General features: G+C 38.8%; 1 protein-coding gene across 2 annotated transcripts in view; it reads right to left on the bottom strand.

Moving 5' to 3' along the window:
• The window catches only part of ptprz1a (protein tyrosine phosphatase receptor type Z1a), a 56672-nt gene extending 52085 nt beyond the window's left edge, over window positions 1–4587 (bottom strand). For both annotated transcript variants that reach the window (XM_081355708.1, XM_081355707.1), the window contains exon 1: window positions 4350–4587. In XM_081355708.1, the coding sequence (XP_081211834.1) occupies window positions 4350–4413 (64 nt within the window). In that variant the 5' untranslated portion in view covers window positions 4414–4587. The remainder of the gene's footprint in view (window positions 1–4349) is intronic.
• Window positions 4588–17295: the final 12708 nt, after the last annotated feature.

Genomic DNA, 17295 nt, shown 5'->3' with positions numbered 1-17295 from the left:
TATTCATACCATAAGATACAAGTAATATAATATGGTTGTACTTGTATACTATTCTGAATGGAGCCAGTCACATGTTTAATTTCCTAAATGAATCAGTGCTGAGTAAATGATTCTGTGACTCAAACATGTAGAAAGTCACTTGTTTCATTCTTGAATGATGAGTCATTGTTTTTGAAAGAATTGGTTGAGTGAAAGATTCTGTGACTCATTCATTAAGAGAGTCACTTGTTTTGTTCCTGAACGAATCAGCGTTTTTGAACAGATCGTTTGAGTGAATGGCCAGTGTGAAGATGTAACCTGCAAAAAATCATTGAAAAAAAATGAATGCACAGACTGACAGTCTGTCTGAGTAAGTGCAAACATAGATAAGCGGAGTTAACAAAACAACTTTCCTATTCTGCTGACATCACTGACGCCATCCAGGATAATGGATGATGTAGTCAAATATACACTGTATTGCCAAAAGGTTTGGGAAGTCTGCCTTTACATGCACATGAACTTTAGTGACATCCCATTTGTGGCGAGCAGGACGAGGCCGAGGGCCGTGGGAGAACGGCGCGAGGCTGGTGGCGTGATTAATGATGATCGACAACTGCGTGACGCACCGGTCTCGTATCTCTCACGGAGGAGCGGAAGCATAAAAGGAGGAGCGACGACAGTGGAGATGGAGAGGACTTATGTTGTGTTTTATGTTTTATAATATGTGACAGCAGTTGTCCGTGAGGGGCTGCTGTCTTTTACTTTCATTTTGTATTTGTTTTATTTTGTTATTAAACTTTTTAAATGTTCGCCGGTTCCCGCCTCCTTCTTCCCATAAAAACGAACTACGTTACACCATTCTTAATCCGTAGGGTTTAATATGGAGTTAGCCCACCCTTTGAAGCTATAACAGCTTCAACTCTTCTGGGAAGTCTTTCCACAAGGTTTAGAAGTGTGTTTTGACAACTTTTGACCATTCTTCTAGAAGCGCATTTGTGAGGTCATGCACTGATGTTGGACGAGAAGGCCTGGCTCACAGTCTCCGCTCTAATTCGTCCCAAAGGTGTTCTATCGGGTTGAGGTCAGGAATCTGAGCAGGCCAGTAAAGTTCATCCACATCAAACTCGCTCATCTATGTCTTTATGGACCTTGCTTTGTGCACTGGTGCGCAGTCATGTTGGAACAGGAACATCCCCAAACTGTTCCCACAAAGTTGGGAGCATGAAATTGTCCAAAATGTCTTATAATTCGTTACATGTATATAGCGCTTTTCTAGGTACTCAAAGCGCTTTACATGGAAGGGGGAATCTCCTCAACCACCACCAATGTGAAGCATTCACCTGGATGATGCGACGGCAGCCATATTGCGCCAGAACGCCCACCACACACCAGCTTACTGGTGGAGAGGAGACAGTGATGAAGCCAATCAGTATATGTTGATGATTAGGAGGCCGTGATGGACAGAGGCCAAGGGGCAAATTTGGCCAGGATGCCGGGGTTACACCCCAACTCTTTTTCGAAGGACATCCTGGGATTTTTTAAATGACCACAGAGAGTCAGGACCTCGGTTTAACGTCTCATCCGAAGGATGGTGCTCTTTTGACAGTATAGTGTCCCCATCACTACACTGGGGTGTTAGGACCCACACAGACCACAGGGTGAGCGCCCCCTACTGGCCTCACTAACACCTCCTCCAGCAGCAACCTGGTATGCTGAAGCATTAAGAGTTCCTTTCACTGGAACTAAGGGGCCAAGACCAAACCCTGAAAAACAACCCCACACCATAATCCCCCCTCCACCAAAATGTAAACTTGGCACAATGCAGTCAGGCAAGTACCATTCTCCTGGCAACCGCCAAACCCAGACTCATCCATCGGATTGCCAGACAGAAAAGTGTGATTCGTCACTCCAGAGAACACGTCTCCACTGCTCTAGAGTCCAGTGGCGGTGTGCTTTACACCACTGCAATGCTTTGCATTGTACTCGGCCATGGAAACCCATTCCATGAGCTCTCTACGAACTGTTCTTGAGCTAATCTGAAGGCCACATGAAGTTAGAGGTCTGTAGCTATTGACTCTGCAGAAAGTTGGCGACTTGTGCATATGCGCTGACCCCGCTCTGTGATTTTACGTGGTCAACCACTTCGTGGCTGAGTTGCTGTCGTCCTCAATTGTATTACCACAGTGGAATATTTAGTAGTGAGGAAATTTCACGAATGGACTTATTGCACTGGCAACCTATCACGATACCACGCTTGAATTCACTGAGCTCCTGAGAGCAACCCATTTTTTCACAAATGTTTGTAGCTGCTTCTGCATGCCTAGGTGCTTGATTTTATACAACTGTGGCCATGGAAGTGGTTGGAACACTTGAATTCAATGATTTGGAGGGGTGTCCCAATACTCATGGTAATATCGTGTATATTTAGTTACTTTTTAGCAAACTTGCATTCACCATGACTCTAACTGTAACGCACACATTTCACTATCCAATTATTCTGATGTATAAAATAAAGTCCTTTTCCCCATTAAATCCTGTTTTACTCTAGGAGAGGAGCATGTATTTTAGCACTGAAAAATGACACATTTCACCTTTAAACCCAAAATGGTTGTTCTGCTCGGACACTAATTGGAGCATGTAGTGACACACACTGCCACACGTCCCTCACAGGTGGACACACATGAGGCATGTGGCAGGGGAGGGGCCGCGTGAACCCCGGACTGACAGCTTTACACTTCACAACTACCATCTGTCACAAACCCAAGACCCAACAAACAACACAGGGACTTCCTCAGTGGAAAAACAGAGCAGTGCCAAAAAAGTGTAGAAGGGAAAAAAAAAGAAAAGTTGTTAGCTATAGTACAGAACTTGAGAAGACAGATGGTGAGAGAGAGAGAGATTCATTCACTAGCTCGCGTCATAAAGATTCAGCCCTTCTTTTGTGCCACCCATTTCATCACAGCATCATTTATAGAGCACCAAACCGAAAAGAAGAAAAGTAGTAAGGGACGAGGAAGCAGCTGAGCCCCCGCTTTTTTTCAGCAGGTACCGGTTGGCTATCCCGGTTCACTAGCTGACTTACAAAAGGGCTTTTTCCAAGTCCTGAGTTAAATGGCTTTGGCCAGCTTTTAGGGGCTTTGTCTCAGACTGCATCCAAAAGATTAATCCAGGCATATCGGTCGCCTCCTTGGCACTTCCGAACAGAAAGCGGACAAAATAATGAGCCAAGAATTGAAGTCTAAGTTTTATAAGCATTTGGCTCTTTCTACTGAACTACACGGGGGCTGTTTGAACAATACTGGCATGTTAACTTTGAGCAGAGTTACATTTCTTCTTATAGGGTACACAAAAAACAGCCATAGGCATACACTAGCCATTTTAATGGTATGGTATTAATATCTCCTTAATGGTGAACTCAGTTCTTTTTTTTTTTTTGCTCTTATTGGTCTTATTATAGTGTCAGTGGTTTTGGACTACACTGACACCTATTGGCCAGGATGAATTAAGTTTAATAACTGCTGACTATTAACCCTGAAGGTGTTTCTCTTTCTTTTATTTATTGTTTCATCTGTTTTCTCCATGTCATACCAATCATCCTTATAATTGACATTCTTGAATTCGATCTCAACTAAATTTTGCCTGTTCCTGGTGGTTGCTGAATTTATTAGTTATTATTAGTAGTAGTAGTAGCATGGCCAATTGCATAACTCCACTGGCCATGTGATCTCAACATGCGATGACTATAAACATATTCTGGAATATAAGCCCCTTCCTTTTATTCATCATTATTTTTGTTGCCATTTCACTTCTTTGCAATATTTTCTGTCAATTCGATTTAGTATTTGAGTTTAAGCTTGATTTTGTTTATTAGTAATTATATTTAAAGAGATTGAAAGTAACTATGCATGAACTTAACACTGCAGAATGTGACTTTGCCATAACTAAAAATATAAAGCAGCAATTAAACTAAAGTTATCACTGGATCAGATTATGAACTTACAGGTTGCATATGATTATACAGCAGAATATGCTCAGACTATCTAGGCTAGACAACATATTTCATGCTCTCTTGTTCAATATTGACTAACTATAGGCAGTACAGTAGACACTTAAAATAACGTAAATTATCATGATATGGCTCAATGTGAATCAACAAAGTGTACATTTGGATATAAATCACGTTTAGCTAGAAATAAATCCTGTTTAAAGTTTGAACCTCAAGTTCAATAGAAATTTGCTTGGTGTGCGTAACACCCTGTACTTTAAGCACCTGAACAGCAGTCTATATACTATAACCATTTATAAGACCAGTAATAAAGGAATTATTAAAAGCAGATTAAGTAAACCACATATTCTGATGCCTTACATACCTGTGTTACTGAAGAGAGCGATCTGCGCAAGAAAGAGTGCGCATCTCGTCGCGAGCGCTTCCATTATTCACTGAATGTGGAGAAATATCGCTGGAAAGAGTGAACAAGGCGAAAACGAGCGCGTCGACAGAGGAACTCCTCTCTCGAAGAGCCGGAGGGTATCACATTGGTTGGTTACCGGTAGGAGATGCTCCCTTCAGCGATCAGATCCACTCCGCTCTCCGCTGCTTGGATGTGCGCGCGTCCGGATGAAACGCATCGCCTGGCGCACCGTGAGTTCGGCTGGATGTGCGCGCGCCGCCCACAGACCACCACACAAAAAAAGTTTAGTAACACTTACAAAGAGTAAGACTCTCTCTATATAACATTTTATAAATGTATTCATATAACTATAAATAAGACTGAAATCAGTTATGTTTTATCATAAATAATTCTAACCACAGACTATAATTATAACCACGTACATTTGGATGTTTCTTAAAAAAATGGTAGCACTTCCTAATCACATGAGAAATTACTACTGCATTTTATAGCCTAATACTATTATATATAGCCTAATACTATGAAAATATAAATTTTCATAAATAACTGTACCCACAGTTTTATAACATAACGATCATACCTTTATAAGTTATACCATAAATTAGATGTTAATTTAAACAATATCACACACACACGCAAGTTTGCTGCTGTAGCCTATAAATAAGCAAAGCTGTGATTTGGCCGCATGTGCATTCGTGCGTTGTTATTACAATAGGTGACATATATTGTTTTAGTACACCAATTTGATAATGTTCAGGAACTTACATTTCGGACAAAACTTGGCCAATGACGTTTCATGTTTCACAGACTGAAAGTTGATCTGGAACACCATAAAATGGAGTGGAGACTGGAGAGGCAGAGGTTTCCCCTGCTGTACTTGGCTCAAACGGCTATGATCACTCTGCTCCCTCTGCTCCAGCTCCACTCCGAGTTTTCATTTCCACTTTTGGAGCGAGAGAAAACACGCTCCGAACTTCAAAAAAACAGCGCTTCCTGCTCCGCTTTCACTCCGCACTCTTCACATCCGGAATTGAACGCAGTGGGCACAGAAATGTGGAGTAAGGTGACCAGATTTCTGAAATGAAAAATGTGGAAAAAAAAATGTGTTCAATGCTCAATATATTATTATATGTCCAATGCTATCTATAAATTTAAAAAAGGGGAATAATTTTGATTCTTGTAGTACAGTAATAAGAAGTCGCACAGTCATGAACACTTTAATATATATATATATATATATATATATATATATACATACATTATATATATATATATATATATATATATATATATATATATATATATGTATATGTATGTATGTATGTATGTATATAAATATATTTATATATATATATATATATATATATATATATATATATATATATGTGTGTATATATATATATATATATATATAGGCATGCACCGATATGAACATTTTGGTCGATAGCGATAACCGATAATTCTATAAATTTGAAAGCCGATTTTTTTATATTTTTAATATTTTAATATACATTTTTATGACATTTTTTTTCTATAATTTTTGAGAGCCTGGTTACAAAAAGTCTCTCCATTAAAATCCATGTCCCAAGCACACAATTATAATGTTCTCATTATAATTGTCTGTAGCCAATATGACAGACTTGCACTGCACGTTAATTGCATTAACTGTATTTTCCTTTTTGAAGTGATTCCAATCATATTTCAAGCAATTCTAAACCATCATGGCGAACAGTGCGCATCTGAAGCGTATCAGCTGAAGGAAATAATCCATTATTTATCGGCTTTAATACATCGGCCGTTACTGTTCCAACATCTTATGTATCCACAAAAAAAAAATATAAAAATCTTGTGTGGGTGTTTCAATTTTACTTGTTTGTAAATGAGAAATAACTAGACTTCATGCATAAATTGCTTTTTTTTAATTAGTGTGAATTTATAAATAAAGCAACAACCACTAAAAACCAATATTCAGACCACTTAACTTGAGGGAATGAGTATGGTTAAGTAAAACAGTAGCTAATGCACCATCAATTACCCTTAAAACAAGATGTTATAGCATATTTGCACCCTTTTATGCACGTGCACCCCCTGGGATGCACATATTCTTGTCCTGAAAACAGTCCTCACAAAGAAATACCCTTGCACTGCATTTGAACATACTTTCCAATGTAAGGAGATAATGGAAAGTGTGATTTTCTGATTTTAAAAGGGTCTGTTAAAGATGTAACTGCTTGATTATATTATGTACTCCTTAGGTATCAGCATGTTCCTTGGTTCATTTGTTTGAGCAAGGTTAGATTTGATTCAAAAGCAAAGAGTGAGTCACATTGACTGGAACTAGGCTGAGGGTAAGTAAAAAGTACAGACTGTTTGTAACTACACTGATTCTTATTTTCTGTTGTACAGTAACTGTTTGCTATACTTATTACTCATCAGCATTCCTATTTATCATCATGCACCAAAGCACAAATGGCATACATGTTCATTCCTTGCATACAGACATAAAAATATGATATTTGTCAAACGTTTGAATATTATTTATTCACACTGAAGGTGATAATATGCTATTTCCAGCATTTTTCAGAGTTACAGTAGGCCAAAAACTCTTCACAAATAGGTTATCTGAATAAACTAAGAATTCGATTTAATAAGAAGAATTTAATAAGAAGCACAACTCATTAGCTCAGACTGTTTGACAGATCAAACAAACCATGATTGGCACTGCAAAACATACACGGCATTGAAAGTAGGCCTATCAGATAATATAACTTTCAGATGCATCTTCAGTGATTGCATAGTAAGGAACCAGAAGTGCTTATTTTCAATATTGTGTGTCTTCTGGTGACTTGCATTCATTTAAAAGGGCATTTAGCCTATAGTTTCGGTTCAACTCAATACAAAAAAAGGGTCCCAAAACTAGTAATAAACGACCCATGTTACGCATGCAGAGACCATGTGAATACATTAACATAATTTACCAAGGATTATCTTTAATTTATGCAGAGTCTGTTCTTCAGTTGTAAAACTGCATGTTTCAAGGGGGCCCGCTATAAAACTGCGTTTACATCCATGGAGCAGCCATTGTTTTGTATATGTGTGTATATATTTGTCTGTAATACTTTTTATAAAACCTAAAAATTTTATTAAAAAATGCCCTTAAATATGAGTGTACTCTTAAAATGATTTTGATGTTTGGTGCATTTAAGCTATCAGAAAAGACAAATGTAAAAATAAAAAGTTAGCTATAAGACACTGTTAATAAATTCTGTTTTCTTTGTAAATAATACATATAAGCTGTTCAAATTATGCAGAACAGAATTAAAAATTTTGATTACACTGCACAAATAATAAGTGCTGATGTTCTGTTTACTTTTTTGTATGTGAATTCAGAACGGAAACATTTTCTGCAGTACGAAGTGTCCAGTAAATTGCTGTTGGGCAAATATGAATGTCTAAACATGTCATAATGATTCCAAGAAAACAAGATTCCACATTCCGGAGAGTTTAGTGCTCTATAGTGATAACATGCTCAAAGCGGTGAATTATTGCCTTTGCTGATCTTTGTGGAGTTCTACACAGTTCAGCGCATGCATATGGAGTGCAAGAGATCAGTGTCTGATTATAATGACTGCTTCCCTTTCTGAATCATCATTATTGATGTCAACTATGCATCTTTTTTAGATTTAACATGCAAGTATAACAAAATACGTTATTTATTAAAAGATGGGATACAGATCTCATAATTGCAACTTTATATTTGGGAATAAGTTTTATAAAAATAAAACTTTATATTTAGAAGTGTGACCTTATATCTCATAATTTCGACTTTATATCTCAAATTTGCGACGTATCACAATTGCAACTATATCTTTATCAGTTATTTTTGGTTTCGTTTTTAAGGACTTTTAGTATGTTTCTCCTTGTTTCCTGTTTCCTTTGTTCTATGTTCCCATTTGCTCTTTAGTTGTCATGACAATTCATTATTTGATTAATTAGTGCACACCTGTTTCTCTTTTAATTTGCTAGTGTGTTTTTATGCCTCCAGTTCATTGTCTCTCTCAAATTTGGGACTTTATCTCACATGTGACTTTTCGACTGTTTCACAACTGCTTTAAATAAAAGTGACATTTCAAATCGTTACTCTATATTTCATAATGTGACTTTATATCTCACATTTGGGAGGTTATGTCATATTTGTAACTTATATCACACAATTGCAATTTTATATCTCATATTTGCAACTATTTAAAAAAAATAGACTTTATATTTAAAAATGTGAATTTATATCTCATAATTGTGACTTTTTATCTCATAATTGCAACTTTATCAAGTTTTTTCACTTTATTTCATATTTTACCATATCTCAAAACGTACTTTTTTATTTGTTTTACTCTGAGGCTAAATGATTGTTGTAAGTTAACAATCTAAATTAGTGGGGATCTATTAGAATTTTTGGCCCCAATTTAAATAATAAGAATTAGCTATATTTATAATCTACACAACTCTAGAGCTTCTCTATAAAGCATACATGTCTAATATATAATGCAATTCTCTCACACCAAACCCCACACTGAAAACAAAAAATGGTGTAGGATTTTTTCTTAAATAAAAAAATCCCTCAGAAATTGATGCACTAAACTGCAAGAACCACAAATGTTGTGTTGACCTGCCTCTTTTACTCTCCTGGCACTTGCATTGTCAAAAACTAGAGTCAGTCCGAATGTTAATGGAGTAACTTGCCTGATGGCAAGTTCAATATGAAGGGCAACAGTGTTTTGTCACTGAGCCAAAGTGAGGTTAAATGCTGGGAAAGTTGCTGATTAGGAAGCCTGTATAGGGGGTTGTACCGATCTCTTCAAAGGCCACAATGCCTGATATGTTTTGGCTTTCCGCCACCACAGACCGCGTTTTCCCGAAAACCGTCATTGCCGTCCCCCACAATAATTTGGAAATTGCTTGGTTGCTAATCCAATACCAATGCTTTCAGAGTTTTGATGCAGCATCAGCATTGGAAATCCCAGAGAGCCATTGTCAGTTTGCAGACCCATGGTTACCATTCACACTTTATGAAGATTAACTGTCATTGTGCAGCCCAGAATACAACCAGGCCGGTGTGTACAAGTGTAAGCCTTATTTCCCAAACTCATTTTGTCCAGGTCCGGAGTTGGGTCCACTGCAGCGTGGAGCTCTCTACATACCAGCAGCAGAACAAAACGCTCCTTCACAGTCTCGAACAGAGGCTTTAAATCAAAGTACTTCCAAATGACATCAGGTTCCTGGAGCCCTGTGAGAGAAAAGAGGAGAGGGAGCAGTGAGTGCCTTTTATCTGAGCTTCAGTGGCGCAGCCAAACCCAGACTCACGTCTCAGCCTCCCGATGGGGGACAGTCGACACATACACACTCACACACAAACTTTGGATCACAGCAATATGGGGGCAAAAGAAAGGCGATTCGAGACGTAGACACTTTGACTCCATTCCTACCTCGCTTTTATCTGTATCGTTCTGTCACTGCTTTCTTTATGTCACTCATACGCTCGCTCTGTGTTTCTATTGCTTTGCTTTTAAAATGCAGCACTGTAATACGAATACATAATGTCTAAACCATTTAATCCATCTACATTTAAAAAAAAAAAAGAATTAAGGTTCAATAAAAGGTTTCACAGTCTGGAGCTTTTTAAGTTCCTAATATGCTATATGGGAACCGTTAAAAGTACACACAATTGGTTCAGCCTAATGTAGATGTGTTTAATTGGGGTTGGAGCTGAACTTTGCAGGACAGTGGCCCTCCAGGAGCAGGATTGGACACACCTGCTCTGCAACAAATAAAAGTCCAGGAGGGTGGTGGAGCAGAGGCAGAATGGGGAAGGGATTGAGGACTAGGCCAGTGGAGTGGAAGAGGGCCTGAAGACTGAGGCGGATTAGGGAGCAAGGGCGGAGTCGAAGGAGCAGGTGGCCAGGGTGGAGCAGGACACCACCAAAGCAGAGCAGAGGACCACCACAACGGAGCAGGCAAAGCAGGAGACCACCTAGACGGAGCTGAAAACCACCATAGCGGACTAGGAGACAACTAAGGTGGAGCAGGCAGATGTGAAGACCCTCCTTGGCCATAAAATGGCAGGGAGAGAGTTCAGAGACGGCTAGGCCTGTCGCGATAGTCGATAAGTCGATTAATCGCACGATAAAAAAAATGAGCTCGATAATTTTTCCGGCCGCGATAATTCCATTTGCATGCTTGTTTGTTTTCCTCGTCTCTCTCTCTCTCTACCAAAGAGACTGGATGACCACTCTCGGTTCTTTAGCGTATAGGAGGAGTGAACCCTCTTGTTGTCAGTTGCATGGTCTTTGTGTGGGGAGGCGGCGGCGCGGCACTTGTCAGTCACATGGTCTTTGTGTGGGAAAGGCGGGACTGTTTGCGGCTACTGCCGGGAGAGAGAGAAGACGCTAGTTGTGAGTTGCGACAGCGAGCCCGATCACATGAAAATGCATATCTATACCACGAATGTTATTTCTCGTGCCATTTATACGCCAAAAATAGTTTTTGCGTGCATATGATACGCTCTTTATGGCGTGTAATACGCACGCACTCCTCACCCCTAATCCTAACCAAGTATTTTCAGTGCGTAGCATACACACGCAATAAAGTGCGTCTCCGTCTTCCCGACAGTACACAATCACTTGACAAAGTAACAGGAGGACAAAGTAACAGTGCAAAATTGTGCGATATGGCTTGTTGAGGCTTTTTTTTATTTGTTTACAAAGGTCCTAACTGTCAGTTTTGCCTGTTATGGAATGTATCACCATTTAATAATGTCTAAAGCCTAATGTTTAATATTTTTTGAAGTGCAATTTTGTTTCATTTTATATATTAACAGACATTTATTTTGTTAACAGACACTAAGAGTCCATTGCTTTCATTGTTTTTGGTTGTTTTGTTCATTTTTTTGGATATTTAAAATGTTTTCCGTTTTCAATGTTTAATATTCTTTAGAAATAAAAGTTTATAGATCGTTGAAAAGGTGTACCTGCATTATTATGCCATTATAATTATATTAAATGAAAATGGTCTCAGAACGACAATATTATCGTTTATCGCGATAATTTCTTGGACAATTTATCGTCCAGCAAAATTTGTTATCGTGACAGGCCTAGAGACGGCCTCCTTGGCCATGACAGGGCAGGCAAAGGGTTCACAAGCAGTTGCCACCACCTCAAAAAGAGTTGTAGCGGTCGGTGCCTCAGGAGGAGCAGGAGAAGTGTGTGTGGCCAAAACACACAAGATGGTGGTTGCCATCACTGGAAGCACAGCCAATGGTGGAAGGACCTCTAAGACCATTGGACTCGGAAGCACTGGGTCCATTGGAATCGGGACCACTGGACGTGGATGTGCTGGGACCACTGGACTTGGGACGCCAGCCATTCGCACAGACATCAGTGGAGGGTCCAACTACACTGGATGCAAGTCTTGTCCACCATGAGATGGATCCAGTGGCTGGGATGATGCTGGCTGGTGTGGTGTGTGGCCACCAGAACTTGAGGTGCATCCTCCTCCTGTTTAGGGGAAGATTCGCTCAGCAACAAAGCCTGTTTAAAAAAGTCTGCAAAGTTCCCTCAAGGATCATCACAGAGGAGTTGAGATTTTAGTGGTTCATTGACTCCAAAGTGAGAAAAAAAAACAATGAGAGACTCATCTGGAAAGTCAGTTTGATGTGCAAGGTCCAGAAATTCCCAGATGTGGTCCTTAAGCGAGCGGTCACCCTGGCAAAGGAGGAGGAGAAGAGCTCCTGGTGGCAATACTGCTGCTAGATCCATATTAAGGTCAGTCATGGTCAATGCAGGGAAAAGGAGAGGCTAGATCTTATCTTATAACAGTCATTTATAAACAAAGGACAAAAAACAAAGCAAACGCAAACTTTACTGACCATGCAAAGACCACGACTGACAAAACCTGACTGAAACAAGGGGCTATTTATGCACAGAGGAGCTAACAAGATAACAAGGAAACAAGACACACCTGGGAATATAATCAAGGTAAACCAATTAACAAAATAACTAAAAAGGGACTACTATTAGACACAGGAAACACAATGAAAGTCCTTAAACAGCAAACAAGGAAAATGAGACAGGTATCATATCTCTAGTAACATATAATACATAATGCAAAATATATCTATATAAATGTAATATATAACTATAGTACATTCATATGTAAATATAATATATAGACATAATATAGGCTACAATATATAAACATAACATATATAATATTTCATATATAAATTATCATTTAGAACTAATAGTAGTTTTGATTTTTTTGTTAACACAATATTTATTTAAATACATTTTTATTTATATATTATTTTAAATTATTTTCATTTAATATTTATTAAAACACACCAAAGTTTTATGTATTTTTTTTATCTTTTTCATATTGCAACTACAATTGAGTAAAAATCAGCTAATTTGCACCTTCTTTTCAGATCATTAGTCAATAAATCCTCAGTAAACACTACAGGTGTGAAACATCATCACCATTTCAAGTTTTGATTCAGAGTGAGTGACCATTTTACTCTTTAATCAGTCCATTCAATTACAAAAGTTTGACCTATTCAAGTCTGAGATGTGGGCTTTATCACAATGACAGGTTAATCAGCCAATCATAGTGTGAATTTAGTCAATATGAATAATTTTCACCTGTTTTTGGCCATTGACCCCTTATACACATTCCAGTCCACTGGTGTCACTGCTAGACAGAAAAATCAGTAGTTTATATTTCATAATATTTGGTTTGTTGTTATACAGTTAATTAAATCCCTTCTGCTTTTATGGACAGCAAAAACATTATACAGTCAAAAGAAATATTATGTGCAGAACTTAAATTGCAATCAAGAACCACTGGCTAACACTTATTTATAATAAAATAGTGTAGCAGAGGCAAAAATCTATCAGTTTGGTCACTGAGTCTCCAATCTTTGTAACATGGCAGCCAACTGAACAGAAGAAAGCACTAAACATCCATTGCAAGCCTACAAAATTTGAATGAGAATGAGAAAACAAGCCCATTGTCCAGCAATAAGAAAGTTTACATCTACAGCTCTTACAGATGTGATGTGCCATGAGCGGTTAAGTCCTTCAATTAAATGCACTTAGCGGCTCAAATGAGATGTTGACTCTGTTCTTATATCACAACAGAGCCACCAGGCTGGCGAGGCAGTGAGCAGTACGACCATGACAAACAGCAAACAAAGTATTCAAAGCGCTAATTGTTTTCCTCTCATATGTAAGCTGTCTTCAATTAAAGAAAAATGTGGCGAGTGGAGTAGACCTTAAAAAGAAAAGGAACTCAAGCGGTGCTTGAGGGTTTCCTAGCAACAGGAGAACGGTGAGGTAAAGGCCAGTTGTTGCGTTCCTTTTGATTTCGCACTGGAGGAAAGAAACCGGCGAATCAGAAGAGTTGTACATTTGGAGCATTTCAACAATCCCCATTGAAGTGCTTTGCAATAACCATTCCGTTTACATACTGTACTGAAATTGGGAAAACTATGCAAAATAGAGAGTTCCCAACAAAATACTTGCACACAAACATATGCATATCCAAATACAATGAAACAGCATTTGTAATTATGCCCCAGTCTCCCCATCCCTAATTTCTTAATCTTCAAAGCTGCCCAATGGTATTGTTTTGCTTGGGTATGGCTGTTTCCGATGCTATTCACCCCATTCAGCTCCCGGGGCCGAGCAGAAGCATCTGCAGACAACGGCTCTGAGCTCCCTCTTTCTCAGGGTGTCCAGCTGCACAATGGATTTCCTTAGCTAGCGCACAAAAGAGGATTGCGCGTGAAAAAAAGGTTCAAATTCAATGGCATTCCTCTTCACAATCAGCCCCAGCATATGCACTAACTAACTCAAGCTCCCTCGCTCAGGGATGGGTAAAGTTTTATGTTAGTGAGACCCCTGTGTCTTAAAACAAATGCAAGTAAAGCAATGCAATTTCACAAAAGTGAAATATGTTGTGGTAATGAGGAGTGCAGAGTTGAAAATAAATATATATAGAACGTAAAAAATAAATAAATAAGTAAAAATCTCACTATATAATAATAGAAAATAATAAATGTTAATATTTAAAAATGTAAGTATCGATTTTCAGAGTAAGTCATTTGTTCTCATTGTGTTGATTCCCAAAAAAGAACTGCCTCTTAAGAATCATTAACTTGGGAATTGGGCTTCACCTGTTATGCTGAATGGGGTTGCTTTACTAAAAATAACTGTGTCATTAAAGTCACAGAACAATGAAATCAAAATAGACATTTTTTGGGGATTTTATGGAATATTGCAGTATTTATTATACATGATTTATCCATTATGGAACCCCTAAAGGGATATTGTGATAAAAAAAATACGAGATGGGAGGAAGAATGATCTGTTAATGCTTTTGCGTTCTCTCGCAAATGTTTTGCGCCTCCCCGAGACACTTAGCATTCCCTCACGAAACTTTTGCGTTCCCCTGAGAAACTTTGCGTTCTCCTGCAAAAAATTTTGTGATCGAATGCAAAGTTTCTCATCAGATCACAGAAACAATGCACATGAGATATACAGTAAAAGGAAGAACTCTACTCTGATTGGTCAGATGACCCAGGCTGTTGTGATTGGTCTACTCTGCTCTGATTGGTCAGATGGCCCAGTTTGTTGTGATTGGTTTATTCTGCTCTGATTGGTCAGGTGGCCCAGTCTGTTGTGATTGGTCGGTCTACTCTACTCTGATTGTTGGTCAGATGGCCCAGGCTGTTGTGATTGGTCTACTCTGCTCTGATTGGTCAGATGGCCCAGGCTGTTGTGATTGGTATACTCTGCTCTGATTGGTCAGATGGCCCGGTCTGTTGTGATTGGTCTACTCTGCTCTGATTGGTCAGATGGCCTGGTCTGTTGTGATTGGTCTACTCTGCTCTGATTGGTCAGATGACCCAGTCTGTTGTGATTGGTCTACTCTGCTCTGATTGGTTAGATGGCCCAGTCTGTTGTGATTGGTCTACTTTGCTCTGATTGGTCAGATGGCCCAGTCTGTTGTGATTGGTCTACTCTGCTCTGATTGGTCAGATGGCCTAGTCTGTTGTGATTGGTCTACTCTGCTCTGACTGGTCAGATGGCCCAGGCTGTTGTGATTGGTATACTCTGCTCTGATTGGTCAGATGGCCCAGGCTGTTGTGATTGGTCTACTCTGCTCTGATTGGTCTGAGCACTGTGCACAAAAAAGTGTCTCCTCGACATCCATTAACAACACGAACCAGACTCTTCCAGGCCTCAGCTACCATTACAATGTTTGAGGGTCAAAGTAGACGTTCACGAGCAGCCAATGAGGACCATATGTGGTATTATACAAATTTGTTGTGCAGGAAGTAAGACTGGAATCTTGAATCATTTCAGGCAGTTCAGAATCGGTTCAATGTTTTCTGAAACAATAACTCCATTTGTCATGCACTTTGATCTTTGAAACCTTGCAGACCTTTTACATTCACAAACAGCAATATAATACACTAATGTCTGAATGTCTAAAAAAGCATAGGGGCACTTTAAAACATCAAAGTATGATACTTAATATGCAGTTACATTTCTAATTTGGCCACATTATTATAATTACCTATAAAATAAATCCCAGTACGCACCGAGGTTGAGTGCTGCACATTTTAAATAGAGAAGACTTGGCTTGCCTCACTTCTCCTCCAGCACCCAGGGCCTTCTCCAAGAGGATGCATTAGCTCCCCTATCACATCCTCTGTCTGGGCCCAGGGAGCCCTATTGTCACTCTGTACAACAGTCCTTTTGGCACCCAGCAGCTTAACACCCCAAGGCTCCTCAGTCTCAATGACCGGGCTTCCAGTAGGCGAAAAAAGTGTCTGGGCGTACGTCACCTAGCAAACCGCCTAATCTTCTTGCCCTGTGCATTTACACCAGCCATTCTGTGGCACGAATCAAAAGCCACCTTGCTAATTAGAGCCCTTCATCCTTTTACTGCTATTCCACCATAGAGAAGTGATCTCTGTTTCCTTATGTATAGAAGTAAAGGCGAAAAAATGCATGCAGTTTCAAGGATGCATTGGAAAGCCGCTCTTTAGTTGAAGTCGTATTTACAAGCAGAAAAGCTCTTGAGAGAGTGTGTGAAAGCGAATGCAGGGAATTCACGCATGTCATTTAAAGCTGTGTTGTGAGACTGAAGTGATTCAAAATGTTTGACCTGTAACCTACAAGTCAGACTAGAACAAGCAACGTCTTAGCGTTTGACACTGGAGTGTTTTGAAAAGCAGTTTTTTTCAATCTAATTCAATCTGAATAATTGTTGTGAATCTTTTGCATCTTATAAGCCAGAGTGGCTGAACTTTATTCCATTTAAACAACCAAAAGATATATTTTTTTAATTACAAGAAATAACCTGGGAAACAATTATAGACCACTTAGCTCTGCATACATCTTTTCTAAATATATACCACGAAACATGCATTTAAATAAAGCCACTTTTAAAAAATAAGCCACTATAATAATAAAATATGAGAGTATAGACATATTTAACCAAACATTAAAGCTTACAGTCACATCCACTATAGCTATGAAATCAACAAATCAAAGAGTCTCTAATTGTGTTTTAAATCCTACACAAGCTCACAGTAATCTATTTACATCTTGCCAACTTAAATAGTGCCCTCTAGAGGAATAGTTCCCGTATTACAAAATACAGCTCAGATGCACTAAAGTTTTTTTATTTAAATTGATGAATAAAAACATCAAAAAGGCATCCATGATATCTACTGTGCGTATTTATGATCATATTTATAACTGCATGTTAAAACAAACAGGAATGCGCACCAATTCATGTCATAAAAATGTGAACAGAAAGTCTCTCCGAAAGTTTTTAT

This window comes from Scardinius erythrophthalmus (assembly GCF_964197995.2).
Source record: "Scardinius erythrophthalmus genome assembly, chromosome: 24".
NCBI classification, from domain to species: domain Eukaryota; kingdom Metazoa; phylum Chordata; class Actinopteri; order Cypriniformes; family Leuciscidae; genus Scardinius; species Scardinius erythrophthalmus.
Note: the sequence above shows the minus strand (reverse complement) of the source record. Positions and strands in the feature narration are given on the sequence as shown.